At 36.5% G+C, this 15,332-nt stretch overlaps 3 protein-coding genes across 3 annotated transcripts; 1 reads left to right on the plus strand and 2 right to left on the minus strand.

Annotated features, from left to right (window-relative positions):
• The first annotated feature begins 679 nt into the window (after window positions 1-679).
• On the plus strand, window positions 680-4,077 carry LOC126680844 (MACPF domain-containing protein NSL1). The gene is made up of 7 exons (XM_050376083.2): window positions 680-1,119; window positions 1,491-1,729; window positions 2,252-2,438; window positions 2,585-2,665; window positions 2,735-2,918; window positions 3,015-3,181; window positions 3,264-4,077. The coding sequence occupies exons 1-7, from the start codon at window positions 856-858 to the stop codon at window positions 3,957-3,959; spliced, it is 1,818 nt and encodes a 605-aa protein (XP_050232040.1). The 5' UTR covers window positions 680-855; the 3' UTR covers window positions 3,960-4,077.
• On the minus strand, window positions 3,966-7,162 carry LOC126680838 (pentatricopeptide repeat-containing protein At5g04780, mitochondrial-like). The gene has a single exon (XM_050376071.2). It carries the CDS (start codon window positions 7,009-7,011, stop codon window positions 4,198-4,200), a length of 2,814 nt encoding a protein of 937 aa, XP_050232028.1. The 5' UTR covers window positions 7,012-7,162; the 3' UTR covers window positions 3,966-4,197.
• Window positions 7,163-10,620: 3,458 nt separating this feature from the next.
• On the minus strand, window positions 10,621-13,631 carry LOC126680851 (protein DEHYDRATION-INDUCED 19-like). Its single transcript, XM_050376095.2, has 5 exons — window positions 13,239-13,631; window positions 12,996-13,135; window positions 11,997-12,074; window positions 11,609-11,895; window positions 10,621-10,988 (listed from the first exon to the last, which is right to left on the minus strand). Exons 1-5 carry the CDS (start codon window positions 13,324-13,326, stop codon window positions 10,880-10,882), a joined length of 702 nt encoding a protein of 233 aa, XP_050232052.1. The 5' UTR covers window positions 13,327-13,631; the 3' UTR covers window positions 10,621-10,879.
• Window positions 13,632-15,332: the final 1,701 nt, after the last annotated feature.

Below are 15,332 nucleotides of genomic sequence, written 5' to 3' on the forward strand. Positions count from 1 at the left end.
ATGATATTTTTTCATCTGGATATAGATCAAATCCTCAATATATTGATGCCGCCGGACCCACTAAGCATTCATTGCTGCAATCTCTCCGGTCATGGGTAAGTTTATTAATTGCGAATCATAGCTCGCTAGTTTTTTCAACAGCTTTCATTTGCCTGGAAATTTATGCATTTTGACAGTCAACATTTCAAAATCAAGTTATTTATATTTTTCTTACATTTTAAGTCGCACATAAAAATTACAGTAACATCATATGGAGTATAAATTATTATAAGGTGGCCAACTGTGCATCACATGTGTACACTTGACTATATATTTCAATTATTATTATTGAAATGAAAACCCACTAAGATTTTTTTTTCTTTAATTAGTCAGCACGTCAGATATTTCCATTAGTCAATCAGTTGAAAATTCTCACACATTTTTTTAAACAGAGTCCGAAAACGACGTAGTTTAAGTCAATAAATAATGTTCCCTGCCCGGCTTTTTCTAGTAAACGCCTTCAAATAGCGGCAAAAAACGGTATCAAAAAAACACCATATAAAAGATGCCATGTGGCGACGAACAGAAACAGCCGCCATTTTCATTAACGTTCAAAATAACAAACTTTTATGTCCTAATTGCCAATTCTTAAGTCAAAAATTTGTAATAAAAACTTGAAAATATAAAAAAAAAGTCACTTTCATATTCAATTAGAAACTCAAAGAAACAGTTAAACTGAATCAAAGACCACTTCAACATTCAACTCGAGAGTTCTTGTCGTCTCTTTTTATTTTGATTCATTGACATCTCCACCACAAAAAAGTCTCCAACTTTTGTTTTGGGTTTTTGTGGGTTCTTGATTTTTTTCTTCAGAAGATGGCTTTGAATCGAATCGACCCACAATCTGCAGCTGAGAAAGCTGTTTCTGTTATCGGGTTTGGTTATGATTTAACCCATGATTTAAGATTATCTACATGTAAACCCGGTCCTTCTGGTTCTAAATTAATCGACATCGACTCAGGTATTACCCGAGACCTTGTTATTCCGGGTGGGATTGTTGTCAGAAATGTTTATAGTGGGATTAAATGTGATAAAGGTGAACGAACCAGATTCCGGTCCGATGTTTTATCTTTTAACCAGGTAAGAAGTTTGCATCTTTTTGTTCTTTGTTTTGTTTTTTCAATCAACGTTAAAGTGTTTGACTGGGTAGCAGTAGCACGGCCACAGATGTTCAAAATGAAGTTTTTTTTTGTCCGAAACTCCAAGTTCCTGATATGTCCCTGAAATGCAAAATGTTCGATTGAATGAAGTGTCTGTGCTACTAGACACTTGGCGTTTCGGACACGAATTAAAAATGACAGGAAACCTTTAAATAACACTACTTTGCGTGTTCGTATTCTAAGTCGTCCGTTTTTCCGTGTGTTTATGTCCGTGCTACCTAGACGGAAAGCTTAATCTTACAATAATGACTAAACTTAGGACAATCTTTTTGGTTTGATTTGATGTTTCAGATGTCGGAGAAGTTTAATCAGGATGTTGGTTTATCGGGGAAAATTCCGTCAGGATTGTTTAATAATATGTTCGACTTCAGGGGATTATGGCAGAAAGATGCAGCTTCTGTGAAAAGTTTAGCTTATGATGGTTGGTTTATATCCTTATATAACATTGAGTTAGAAAGATCCAACATTTCTTTGTCTGAACAGATAAAACAGGAAGTTCCTACTTCATGGGATGCTGTTGCTCTTGCTGAGTAAGTTTCTAGCAGAATATTAATTGAGATAATTACAATAGTCCATTCGGGTTTCAGTTATCGAATACCTAAAATGCCGGGAGTAAATAGTATTTTTTGAAATCGAGGGGGAAAAGCTGAGTAAGTTTCTAGCAGAATATTAATTGAGATAATTACTATAGTCCGTTCGGGTTTCAGTTATCGAATACTAAAATGCCGGGAGTAAATAGTGTTTTTTTTTGAAATCGAGGGGTAAGCATGCTTTTTAAAATTTGGAAGAAAAATGCCAACCTTTTATTTTTTTTGTATTTTTGGTAGAAAAATAGTCTTTCTTAACCAAATGATGTCGTTTTTGGCGGTTTTTACTAATATGAGCGGATAATGATTTTGCTGTAAAATGTCAAGAAATGAAAGACTGAGTGTTTTTGCAAATAACCCGTTAATTTACGCATAGTTCTCACATTTCGTTTGTAAAAATAGAGAATGTAGTAATTAAGATGCCAAGTTATGCAAATTTAAATGTTCAATGATGTGCATTTTCAGCTTCATTGAGAAATATGGGACTCATATTGTTGTTGGAGTAAAGATGGGAGGTAAGGATGTAATAAACATAAAGCAGCTACAGAAGTCAAATTTGCAGCCTCCTCAAGTGCAGAAATTGTTAAAGAAATTAGCTGATGAGAGGTTTTCGGAAGAGGGATATGTTGCTGAATTGCCAAGAAAATCCAAGGTATAATATGAATGGAATTATCAATCAATTTAAGCATTAGCATTTCGGATTTTAAGTCACGATTTCAAGTTAATACTAACGTAATTTGGAGGACTGATGATGGAAATCTTATTCTGACATGCTATTACAATTTTTTTATATTTCAGAATGAACCTCCAATGCCATGGGATCTCCGACAAGGATTCACTTCAACTAGGCCGCCTGTTGTAACTCCCATAAAGAACGAGGTATGCTTCTCGGTATCTAGTCCGAAAGATGAACGGGATCTTTAGCTGATATAAAATTATTTTCCTCAGGATGTAATGAGTATTGCTGTTCGGAGAGGAGGCGTAGATATCGGCCAGAGTCATAATCAGTGGCTCTCAACTATACTGCAATCACCCTATGTCATTTCAATGTCCTTTGTGCCTATAACTTCTCTCTTGACTGGTGTCCGTGGCAACGGGTTTTTGAGTCATGCCGTAAATCTTTACCTTCGATGTATGTACATATCTTCCCGTGCTGTTGGTTTTCGTGTAATTTTGATTGTGAGCATATTTCATTAGTACCTATTTGATGGCTCCTGAAATCTTGCAGACAAACCACCTATAGAGGAACTGCAACAGTTTTTAGAGTTTCAATTGCCTCGACAATGGGCTCCGGTCTATGGGGATTTGCCTCTCACTCTTAAGCGCAGAAAGCAAGCATCCCCGTCTCTTCGATTTTCCTTTATGGGCCCGAAGCTGTACGTCAACACTGTGCAGGTGATTCCCGTAATGCTGATCCCTGATAATAAACTCGTGCTTGTTTCGTATGATGCTGAGTTTATGGATCAATGTGTTGCAGGTTGATTCCGGAAATAGACCGGTGACAGGAATCCGCTTATACTTGGAAGGCAAGAGAAGTGACCATCTGGCTATTCATATTCAGCACCTGTCAACTCTTCCGAATACTATTCAACTCTCTGATGACCATAGCTACGAGCCTGTTGATCAACCTCTAGAACGAGGTTATTTCGAACCTGTCAATTGGAGCATTTTCTCGCATGTTTGTACTGCTCCAGTGCAGTATAATGGAGCCCGCATAGATGACTCTGCTTCTATAATGACAAGGGTCTGGTTTGAGGTTAAGGTTATTGGGATGAAGAAAGTTCTGTTCTTGAGACTTGGGTTCTCAATGGTCGCATCGGCTCGGATTCGCAGGTCAGAATGGGAAGGACCGTCAAGTTTATCACGCAAGTCAGGACTTTTTTCTGCGTTGATCAGCACGAGATTCAGTGCTGGACTGACACCGCTGCCTGAAAGTCCAGACAAAGTGGACCTAAATTCTGCAATTTATCCTGGAGGTCCGCCCTTACCGACAAAGGCACCTAAATTTTCAAACTTTGTCGACACAAAAGAAATGGTTAGGGGTCCGGAGGACGCACCTGGATATTGGGTAGTCACTGGAGCCAAGCTTTGTGTAGAAAGTGGTAAAATTTCAATCAAAGTAAAGTATTCATTGTTAGCTATAATGTCAGAGGAATCGATGATGTTGATATGAGGAGACTGAAACCAAATAGTTCATATTCTGTTGTAAATGGCAAAAGATGTACATTATTGTTTGCTCAGATTCAATTTCTTACAGAAATGAAAATTTCAGTGGAAGCCTTTGCTTCAAACCAAGAGTAGACAAAAAATCTTTATATAATCTACCAAAAATGAAAAGAATGTCTACATCAGGCTATCGCAATGGCCGTTATCGTCGAACAATCTATCAAAAATATTCTAATCTATGAACGTCACCAGTAATCCCCACAAGAACATGAACCGTCTTTGAAATGGTGGTACCGATTGATGTCTCTCAGAATTATCTCCCTTGAGACGATCTTGCAGATAAATTTGAATGCAGTATGACAATCCAAACAAACTCGAAGATTCTTCTTCACCCTTATGGGTGCTCCAGGCGGAGTAGCTATCAAGCCAAAGGCGACTGCAAGTTTTTCGCTGTGGTGGGACAGAAGCTGCTCTTTTTCGCTTCGTGCAACGTCGTGCAGGTCAATTTCTACCATAGGAACATAGCCAGCTCTATTTAAAAGTTCAGCTAACTCATCAAGCTTTGCATAAATTTCTTTACTTCTATAATGGTCTCTATCTCCTACTATAAATGTGTGTACTTTATCTTTTACCTCAATCCAACTCATTCCAGGCTCCTTCTTTACCTTGCTGTCTTTCATGAGTCTTCTCATTTTCGCCACATCATTGTACATGCCGACTGAGGCATAAATGTTCGCAAGAAGAACATGGGTACCTGATTTGTCGGGTTCTAGGGAAAAAAGCATCTCGGCAGCTTGTTCTCCAAGCTCAATATTCTTATGAACTCTTGCGGAACCGAGAAGGGACCCCCACACTGAAGCATTAGGTTGAAAGGGCATTATATTCACGAGCTTCATCGCCTCCTCTAATTTTCCAGCTCGACCAAGGATGTCAATCATGCAAGCATAATGTTCCTGTGTAGGTTCAATACCGAACAACATTTCCATTGATTTAAAGTATTTCTCGGCTTCAGAAACCAGACCGGCATGATTACATGCACAAAGCACACTCACTAGAGTTATATGATTAGGAGAAACACCATCCTTTATCATTCGGTTGAAAAAATCGAGTGCCTCTTTTCCATGCCCATGTTGAGCAAGTCCTCCAATCATAGCAGACCACGATACGATTCCTCTCTCAGGTATTTCAGAGAAAGCACGATCTGCATCATCTATGCTTCCACATTTAGCGTACATATTAACAAGCGAATTCCCAGCATAGCTATCTGACATGAATCCAAACTTCAAGACATGAACATGAACTTGTTTTCCTTGTTCATATGCTGACAAATTGGCACAAGCATTCAAAAGAGAACTGCAAAGGAAAGAGTCTGGCCTGATTTCCCTATCCTGCATTTTCAGATATAGCTTTAAAGCTTCTTCCCCTTGTCCATTTTGTGAATAAGATGTTATCATAGATGTGAAAGCCACCAAATCTGCAAATGGGCTCTCTTTGAATACTCTGGTTGCATCTTCCATGCCGCCACACTTTCCATATGTATCTATGAGGCTGTTTATTACATAATTGTCAAACTCAAACCCTGACTTCATAGAAAGTGCATGAATTTGGCTGCAAATGTGGTTAACATGCAAGCTAGCTACTGATTTAAGAACTGTTGACAAGGTTATCTGGTCGAATCCTACTCCCTCCTTGTGCATCAAGGGAAAAAGAGAGACAGCTTCTATATCTTCCAAATTTTGGGAATGTCCGGTTATCACAGCATTCCATGCAATCATGTTTTTCTCAGACATCGACTTAAAAACCAACCTTGCGTCAGTCATCAAGTCACACTTGAAATACAAATCTATGAGTCCCACTCGAATAAAAGAATCTGATCCTATATCCATCTTTATTAAGCTGGAGTGCAACTGTCTTCCCAATTCCTTGAGACCCATAGCAGCACAAGCTTTAAGCGCGCTTGAAATAGTATACATATTCGGGCACATTCCTGATCTATTCATGTTCTCAAACAACTCCAATGCCCAATGATGGTGCTCACGAAGAACACAACCAGCGATAACAGCATTCCAAGAAACAATATCAGGTTTCGCAATTTCCTCAAAAACACAGATAGCCTCTTCGAGAGTCCCTACTTTTGCATACATGTCAACAAGCGCATTTGATGAGAATAGGTCTAAATCGTAGGCAAGCTTAATCAAATACCCATGAATCTTTCTTCCTTGACCAACATCCTCTAAGCCAGTACACGCATTAATCATACACGACAAACTAAACTCATTAGGCCTTACTCTACTCAAAACCATTTCGCCAAACAAAACAACCGCTTCCTCACATAAATCACTCTGCACATAACAAGACAACAAAGAATTCCATGAAACAACGCTTCGCTCAACCATTGCATCGAAAATCTTCCTCGAATCGCCAAACCCTCCACATTTCGCATACAAAACGACTAAACTATTAGCAACAAACTCATTATTTTCAAACCCAGTAACAACAACACTCCCATGAACTTGCCTCCCAAGAATTAAACTCCTAGTAACCACACAAGCCTTGAGTACACTAGGAAAAGTAAACTCATTACACTTAACACCCAGCAAATGCATATCATAGAAGGCTAAAATTGCTTCTTTACCGAACCCGTTTTGTGAGTACCCGGAAATCAAAGCAGACCAAGAAATTAAATCTGGTTCAGTACTTTGATCAACCATGTTCCGTGCATACCCGAAAGACTGGCACTTTGAGTAGAGATTGATCAAAAGGTTCCTGATTTTTGGGTTTTGAGATAAACCCAATTTGATAACGTGGGAATGGATTTGCTTGCCTGGTTTTAAAGATTTTGAAGCTGTGCATTTTGGGAGTAAGTTGGAGTAGAGTGTTGAGATGGATGTTATATTTTGGTGTTGGTTAATTTGTGTAAAATTGTGAATAAAGCTGACGAATTTTGTGGAGAAAAGGTTTCGGATTTTACGAATGGTGAAGGATTGGAAGAGAACGTAACGTTGTTGTTGATGAAGTGTTTGTTTTTGGAGGGAGTGGAGATTATAACATAGTTTCATTGTCCATCTGATTCGTTTTACGAAAATAACATCGGACAGCTAAACACTTTACTGTCGACACAAATCGGTTAAAAAGAAAACACCCTCCACATTGTCTAAGGAGCAATTTGCCTCTTACACACTAAATAAATTTCATGGACAAATTGATTTTGAAATTGATAGAATTAATCCTATTTTTACAATTTATCCCCTCAACTTGTAAGCTAATTGTCTCTTCAGTTAGTAATTTATCTTTTAATTTGTAAATTAATGTAGAAAAATGGAGCTAGTCGACCATAACCGCCAATTTTAAAATTGATTTGAGCATAAAATTAATTTATATGCTAATTTTCAAGTTGAGGGGCAAATTGCTACTTAAATCCTCTCCACAAGCTAAGTCTTACCGTTTCTTTGTGTATTTTAAAGTTTGTACATAAAATTCCAATCTCATTTTTGCGATTTAAGTACATTATTTAAAACTTGCTATTTAAATCTCAACATTTTATTTTTTGGTATTTTAAAGCCTCATTGTCTTATCTAGGGATGGCAATGGGGCGGGGTGGGGACGGGGACGCCATTCCCATCCCCGCGTCTATGGGGAATCCACATCCCCGTCCCCATTTAATTAATGGGGTTAAAATCATTCCCGTCCCCATCCCCATGGATTCCCCATCCCCATGGGGATCCCCATTCCCCCTATAATTAAATATAATTTATAAGTAATTTTATTATTTTCATAAAATATTTGAAAAAAAAATCATTATAGAAAATACTATTACCTTTTATAATATTATATATTTATAACTAAATAGAAACTAATAAAAAAATTATGTTAAATTATTTAAAATTATAAATAACATACTAAAACTTATAATATAATATAAATATACATAAATATAAATCGGATCCCCATGGGGACGAGGATGGGGATCCCCATGGGTGGGGACTATACTCCCCGTCCCCTCCCCATCTCCGTGGTTGGGGAATGATTTTCCCCCATCCCCGTACCCATGGGGGTAATTGGTGGGGATTCCCCGCCCCATTAGGGGCGGGTCCCCACGGGGAACGGGGAATCCCCTCCCCATTAGGGGCGGGTCCCCACGGGGAACGGGGAATCCCCTCCCCATTGCCATCCCTAGTCTTATCAAATATCGTTTTAGTAATCAAAACGGCCAGAATAATATCATTTTTTACTGGAAAAATGCCTAAAACGACATTGGACCACAAGATGAAGAATTTAGAAAAATTGGAATACAACGTTTTGAATAATGCTTTTAAATCACAAAAACATAAAAAGTAAAGATTTTTTATTCAAACAACCTTTTATATTACTTGAAATCAGTTTTAAAATGGAGCTACACATAATTTATTTCTAGTTTAAATTGCTTATATTGATAGTTCAATTACACTATTACTGCCCAAAAAGACAAGTTTTATACATAACTAAAAAAAGTAATTTGCTGTGAAAAAATTGATCATCCATGTCCCCTTTTACCATCCAGCATATCCCAGAAAACTGTAACCAAAACACAAACAAGCACCTATTACAGTCGGAAGAAAGCAGAAAGAAGATGAATAAACATGCACCTTGATGTTATTATAATCAGCAGCGGAACCAGGACTTCAAGTCGAAATTTTTACATTCTGATATTTAAAAAATCAAACGGTAGTAATACGTTACAAATTTATAAATTTGCAGTTTTAACCGCTCCTAACACATGTAGGGGCGGTTTAAATAACCCAAAAAATCTATTTTCTTTTGATTTTTTTTCCGGTGAAGAGGGTGGGCCAGCCCTCCTCGTCCCTCCCTAGTTGCGCCGCTGATTACAATAATATTAGTGGACTACTATTTACCGCCCCAAATTACTACCTACCGCCCAACTTTTTACCAAAATACCCCTAAGCCATTTTCAGTTTTTTTTAAAAAAATCAATTCTCTCAATTCAATTAAAACCCCAACGAATACCCGAGCGAATTTATAATAAAAATGTCAAAATCGACTAAAAATAAAAGGCGGAACATCCGGTAAATAATCGGTTTTTATTTACTTAATTTTTTAATTTTTTTTAATTTTTTTTATTTTTTTTAATGGACCATCGCCGTCAGATGGCGATGGCCCATAGGGGTCATCGCCTCGATTTGGCGATGGCCCCATAGGGCCATCGCCAAATCGAGGCGATGACCCCTATGGGCCATCGCCATTTGAGGGCGATAGCCCATTAAAAAATTTTAAAAAAAAATTTAAAATTTGAAAAACGAAAAAATTAAAAATCGATTAATTATTAGAAGTTACCGTCCTCTAATTTTAGGTGATTTTGATATTTTTATTATAAATTTGCTCGGTTATTTGTAGGGTTTTTAGTTGAGTTGAGAGGATTGATTTTTTTTTTTAGCTGAAAATGGCTTAGGGATATTTTGGTAAAAAGTTGGGCGGTAGGTAGTAATTTGGGGCGGCGAATAGTAATACCCTAATATTAATATAGTTAGAAGAAAGCAAAAGGAACACAATCAGAATAAGGATAAAGGCCTGTAAATTGACCTGAGAGAACGAATAGAGAGACGGTGGGAAAGAAGACGGAAGAAGAAATTAACTCCATGGAGGAACATCACAACTCCACTACAACTCATTCCTAACGCCAACACTTCCACCACCATTTTAATCTTTGTTTTATCAAACCCAACCAATCACTTTACAGTTTACACCCACAATTCACAAATTTTAATGAAACTTCAAATGGGGAAGATGAAGAAATACTCAACTAGTTGTCTTGTCGAAGTGGATAATGTTTGGAATTTGAGTTGAGTAGACCGTTGTTTATACTCTAATGTAAGCAAGTGTTTAGTGGGCTCAACTAACACCAATGTAATAAAATAACCCACCGACCCACGGCCACCAACTTCCATTATTTACTCAACGGTTGTTTTGGGCGGTGTTCATGGTTAGTTTTTGATTCGAAAGTGAGTTGATATGGAACATGTTTGTCTATTTGTTTGTAAATGATATCATTATGTGATACGCATTGAGAAAGGATGAAACGTTTTTCCAAATTTGTTGACGGTGCGTTTTGTTTGGCGGCACCGACTGCTGCCCACCGCAGGTCTACCACAAGTAATGGTGGACATCTAGATTAATTGAACAAACAGTTACCATTGATTCCAGTTAACAGTGCATTTTTCGTCATTATTACTTATAGTCTAGGCAGCAGGGGAACAGAAACAGATATGAAAAACGGAACACTTGGATACAAACACCATCTAAAGCATTTCCGAAAAAGAACACGTTGATTGTATGAACCGTACTACTTATAGTTGCTTGTTAAGTTAAAACAGAAAATAACGGCAAGCTTTTACACCTGAAATGCGATCGAATTTGCTTTCTGAATTCTTTTGAAGTTACCTTCAAGCAAACATAATTTCTTTGGTAGGTAAAATAAAAGATCAACATCCTGGAATAAACATCGTATAAATGTAACACTTCCTTTTAGACCAAGTACGAGAAGACTTGAGTCTTCGGCATTTATATACATTTTCATTTTTCACTGATTCGCATTAAAGAACAAAGGCTCCTTCCGATTTACACAGCAACTGACCGGAGCATAATGCTGCAAAATCAGGCACGAAAAGAAGGTCTATCTTGCAACATAGCCAAGTTTTCATAAAGTAAAAGTCTTGAACAAATTCTGCAGGAGGTATTACATGTTTTGTCGAGATGGAACTAAAATGATGCGATAATATCTATCTATCTATGTATCATCCAGCATTGATGGAATTGCTTCCATATATATAAATAAGGTATGCATTGGTGTTGTTAAGTAGTGAAAAAACAATTAAAACTCGCACCAAATGATACCTCTTATGAATATTTTTTTATAAATGGAGTTTCTGCTAGTCACTCTCGTAACAGAGACGAAAGAAGCAGATCCTGCACGAAACCAGCTCTTCCGGCAGCCTGCTTCATCCTTTCCTCCCTTTCTTCATAGCTCAAAGAAGAGTCAAAACTGCAAGCAACAGACAGATATAAAAACAGAGGTCAAGGTATGAAGCTAAATTATACTAAAGGTTGATCATGCATTAGCACGAGATTACTCAACTATGTTGCACGAAAACGGAAACATTGCAATGAGAAGCGCTCAAACAGAAAACGGAAAAATAATATTTTTGCTAAGAATAAGTTATAAATATGAAGATTTGGACTTTTAGAAGCATTTCCAAAAACAAAAATGAAATGCCCCAATATAAGATTCGACAAGCTTCGATGCAACATAGTTACTTGGTCAAAATTTTCATGTAAAACCATATAATGCGATTGTTTTTGTTAGCAAGATTCTCATAATTCAATTAGATTCCTCAAGAACAAGGAATCGATAATATGATTGACGATATACAGAATATAGCAAGACAGCATCTATCATATCCAAGATGAGTTCTTTAGTGGAAACAATAAATAGAGGACACAAGCATATAGTTGAAGTAATAAGAAAAATTAAAGCCATTAACGAAATGAATAAGCTCGCGGAAAAATTCATCCACACTTCATTGCCAATGTTATATGGACGGTAAACCAGGGGAAGAGTTCACAAAATGCTCCACAATCTATCAAGCAAGTAAAAATGAGTACCTTGATTTCCACATATTTGTCGGTGCTGCACTTTTTGCAGGAGTATCTTCCACGCTTGTTGCCACAGATTTTGAAATCTCTTCAGCTTCAGATGCAGGGAAATTCAAAATAAGTGATGAAAGAAATGGGTCAGTAGCTGCATTAGACACATTATTAGCATTGTTTGGCCTATATCCACCACCCCCTAACAGCATTTGCAGATGCGCCTCCCTTAGATCTCGTCCAAGGAGAGACAATGCTTGACTGTTTGGAACTGCAACTCTGCGTAATCTGCGACGTCTCTGCAAGTAATCTCCAGTTAAGGAAAACTCTAAATTGATCTAGTTAATAGATAAAGGCTCAGAGTTTCATGAGAAATTAAAATGCAAGTTTCCGTATTAAAGGATATCTTGAACAAGTGTCCATGTTGCAGAGTTATATGACTTAGCATGTCCCTCGTCACTTTAACGGAGCATATAGGACAAACCTGCATTGGAAAAATGAATGAAGCATAAAATTCTTGCGCAAAAGTATCATCAGAATCAAAATTGCTGTTTGTTTGTTCATTATTACTCAGAAACATCTTAAGAGAAATATCTCATTAATCCTCCATTCTCTTCTTTCACATTCATAGTTAGGCAAACTCAAACATGGGCTAGACAGATCATGGCCATTATGGAAAATCTCCCATCGATTATGCTACACGGAAACTTTTCCATTTCTACATTTCAGCGTTTTATCTCCGTTTCAAAAAATGTTACATGAAAATGCTTTTGAAGCTCCAAAACTTTATATTCATAACATATTTTTGTAAAAGATATCATTTGGTTATTTTCCATTTCATGCTTTCAGCATTTCCATTTATGTGCTACACCTATAACCAACATCAGTAACTAACCCAGCAAGATGTCAATAACGATCTTTACGAGCATATGCATAAAAACATAAGATTTTTTATTTCTTACAATAACAATCCAACACCCTTCCATTATTACAACAAAAACACGCGCTCAATTTTCCATCTCTCCCATGGTAAACCAACCATCCCTGAAATTTTTCCTCACATAGCATACCCAACAAGGTTGTAAATATTTCCATCATTCTAAATCGCCTTAAACGGAAAAGATCAAACCCTTTATCAATACACAGACAAAATATAAACAAGGACTTAGTTGGTCCCCTCAACCTATTTCTATAGAAACAAAAATGAAAAAAAAAAATCAAAACCAGACAATCTGCAAGCCAAACAACATGAAATCAAACTAAAATTACACCAAATATCACAGCTTTTCACAACACAATCTATTGTAAATAAAATTATATGATATCAATAAAAAAAAAAGTGCATAATTATCAAGAAATGCACAAAAACAAAGAAAAAAAAAACATAGAACATATCAAAACTTACAGTAACTCTAGATTCACAAGAGTGTTCATCTTCAAGATGGGAGCATAAAGAAGTAATATCAAAATCCTCATAACAATAAGGACATGGAAAATCCGGTCTGACCTCATCTTCTACCTCAAAATCATCGATGCTGAACCGATCTAATCCAATCCCAAATCCAAACCAAAAAAATTACTACAATCGCATACACAGATCAAGAAATCAACCCAGAAACAAAAAACATAAAAATCTCAAAAAAAGTACCTAACTGGGAGCTCTGTTGATGCTGCTGCTGCAAACTATAATGTCTTTTAGCAGCTGCAAGACGAGAAGTCCAAAAATCAGAGTCCATAATCACCCCTTTGAATTGAATCTTTAATATCTATAAAGATTATCAATCTTTAAGCTAAATTTAAGATGTTTGACTTTAAAAAATAAGATAAAGATTGGTTTTAATTATTGAATGGTTGCATGTTTGTAATAAGTTTGACCGGTTCTTGGTTAAGGGTGGTGATATTTTTTGAAGAAGGGGAAGCTAAGCTTCAAAAGCAAAGGAAAATGGCGATGAAATTAAGGAAGGGAGAGAAAAAAAAAGAGATATGTGGACATGACAGGAGATGATGTAAGAAAAATATGTGAGTGAATGTCGGATTTTTACCTTTGCAAATTAACGCACGTTGGTTTCTGTTATTTGTTTTTCTTTGCGGTTGTTGTTCTTGTTTTTAAGGTGGGAAAGGTGATGGGTAAAATTATTTTTTGTGGCTTTTAAATTTTACTGGCTAATTTTTTTTTTGTGATTTTTGATAATGATCGGATTTTATGAGGTTGTAGTTTCTGTTTTGGTGGAAGTTATTTTGTGATTTGTTGTTCCAATTATGAAATTTAAATGATATGCTACTGAAATTTAAATAATTGATATGATATTTTTTTTAGGGTAAAGACTTAAAATTTATTTGGTGGGAGTTTGATTCCGTTAACTAAAATGAGAGTGCTTATCTCATACAACTGTTACGTCATATCATTTTAAAATAAACTAATTAACATTTGCGACAAGGACATTTTTTTATTATTAAATTTTATACGTGGTTAATTCAGTGTAAGTTTATTACACGAATAATATAATGCAACAGTTATATATATATATATTCAAATATTATATAATTTTCTCAAAAATGGAATGATACCGACATGTTGTTTCTAGCAAAGGTAAAATTTAGCAAGATAAGAATTTATGTACAATATCTTAATTCTACGGACGACAAACAAAACACTAAATATGACAATGGAAAGAAAAATGTGATGAAATCTCTTAATAAAGTCATAAAAGTGTAATCAAGCTAAAAATAGGTGTATATATATACAGTTTAACATAATCTAATTACTGATTAAAATGCAAGATAAATATTTTTTTTAGAGAAAAGAAAAACTTTATTAATCAAATAGAATAATTAACAAGTTCATTGACCGGGAAAAAATTTCACCGTCAGACAAAACATATTTACCGACCCATTTAACTAAGGCATGTGCCACTTGATTACATTGACACTTAAAATTGAACTAATATGACTATTAGTTCACAATTCAACTCGCGGTTCAATAAATTAAATACTAGAAGATAAATATATTTATATATTTATCTGGCTTTTTTGTTAATACTTATATAAAACTTTAGCTAATAAGTAATAAAAATATATCACATTTTAACTAATAAATAGGAAAAATAGGATGATCCGGTTCAAGAAAAAGATAGAATGATCTAATAGTATAACTTGTTCAATAATAACTGATAACGTAGCACATCTAGTAGGGGCGAAGCAACCTCGCCAGGAACGAACATCGCTAAGTCAAGCATTTTACCGACCTGGTAACAATTCCCGACCTTCTTGAAATCATAGAACGCATGACTTGGGGGGTCACCGGATCGATGGGAATTCAAACATCATCCGAGACAATCATGTCTGATAAGGTCGGACCAAGATTCGTACCCGAGCTCTGAAGTATGTCCAATTCAGACCTAAGCCGAGCTCCGAGCTCCTGAGCCCGAAAGACTGGACCATCTGGTCCGAGCTCTGAGCTGCTCTCAGATACAGGAACCATGATAACTTGACTCCCAAGATATCCGGGCTCCGAGGTCCTGCCCGAGAGCGCTCACTCGTGTACCAGATCCTGGGACCACAGAAGATCTTCTGACAGGTACGTGAGGAATGTTCCCTCTGACACACCTAACAACCCGTGCCACCCGCAGGGATATTCTACCACGTCAGCATAACTGATTCTTGGGACCACTGGGCTCACAGCCTGCCAGCAAGGCAGGTTTGTCCTTAAACCCTAACTATAAATAGAGGGTTTAAGGACAAA

Source organism: Mercurialis annua, linkage group LG1-X (genome assembly GCF_937616625.2).
Source record: "Mercurialis annua linkage group LG1-X, ddMerAnnu1.2, whole genome shotgun sequence".
Taxonomy (NCBI): Eukaryota; Viridiplantae; Streptophyta; class Magnoliopsida; order Malpighiales; family Euphorbiaceae; genus Mercurialis; species Mercurialis annua.

Excerpts from the sequence above, each read along its gene's own strand:
- LOC126680844 (XM_050376083.2), top strand. The coding sequence starts at position 856 with ATGGCTTTGAATCGAATCGACCCACAATCTGCAGCTGAGAAAGCTGTT. Across the intron at positions 1,730-2,251 it reads GATGCTGTTGCTCTTGCTGA|CTTCATTGAGAAATATGGGA; the intron begins GTAAGTTTCTAG and ends GTGCATTTTCAG. Across the intron at positions 2,439-2,584 it reads AATTGCCAAGAAAATCCAAG|AATGAACCTCCAATGCCATG; the intron begins GTATAATATGAA and ends TTTATATTTCAG.
- LOC126680838 (XM_050376071.2), bottom strand. The coding sequence starts at position 7,011 with ATGAAACTATGTTATAATCTCCACTCCCTCCAAAAACAAACACTTCAT.
- LOC126680851 (XM_050376095.2), bottom strand. The coding sequence starts at position 13,326 with ATGGACTCTGATTTTTGGACTTCTCGTCTTGCAGCTGCTAAAAGACAT. Across the intron at positions 13,136-13,238 it reads TCAACAGAGCTCCCAGTTAG|ATCGGTTCAGCATCGATGAT; the intron begins GTACTTTTTTTG and ends GGATTGGATTAG. Across the intron at positions 11,896-11,996 it reads AACATGGACACTTGTTCAAG|TTGCAGAGACGTCGCAGATT; the intron begins ATATCCTTTAAT and ends ACTGGAGATTAC.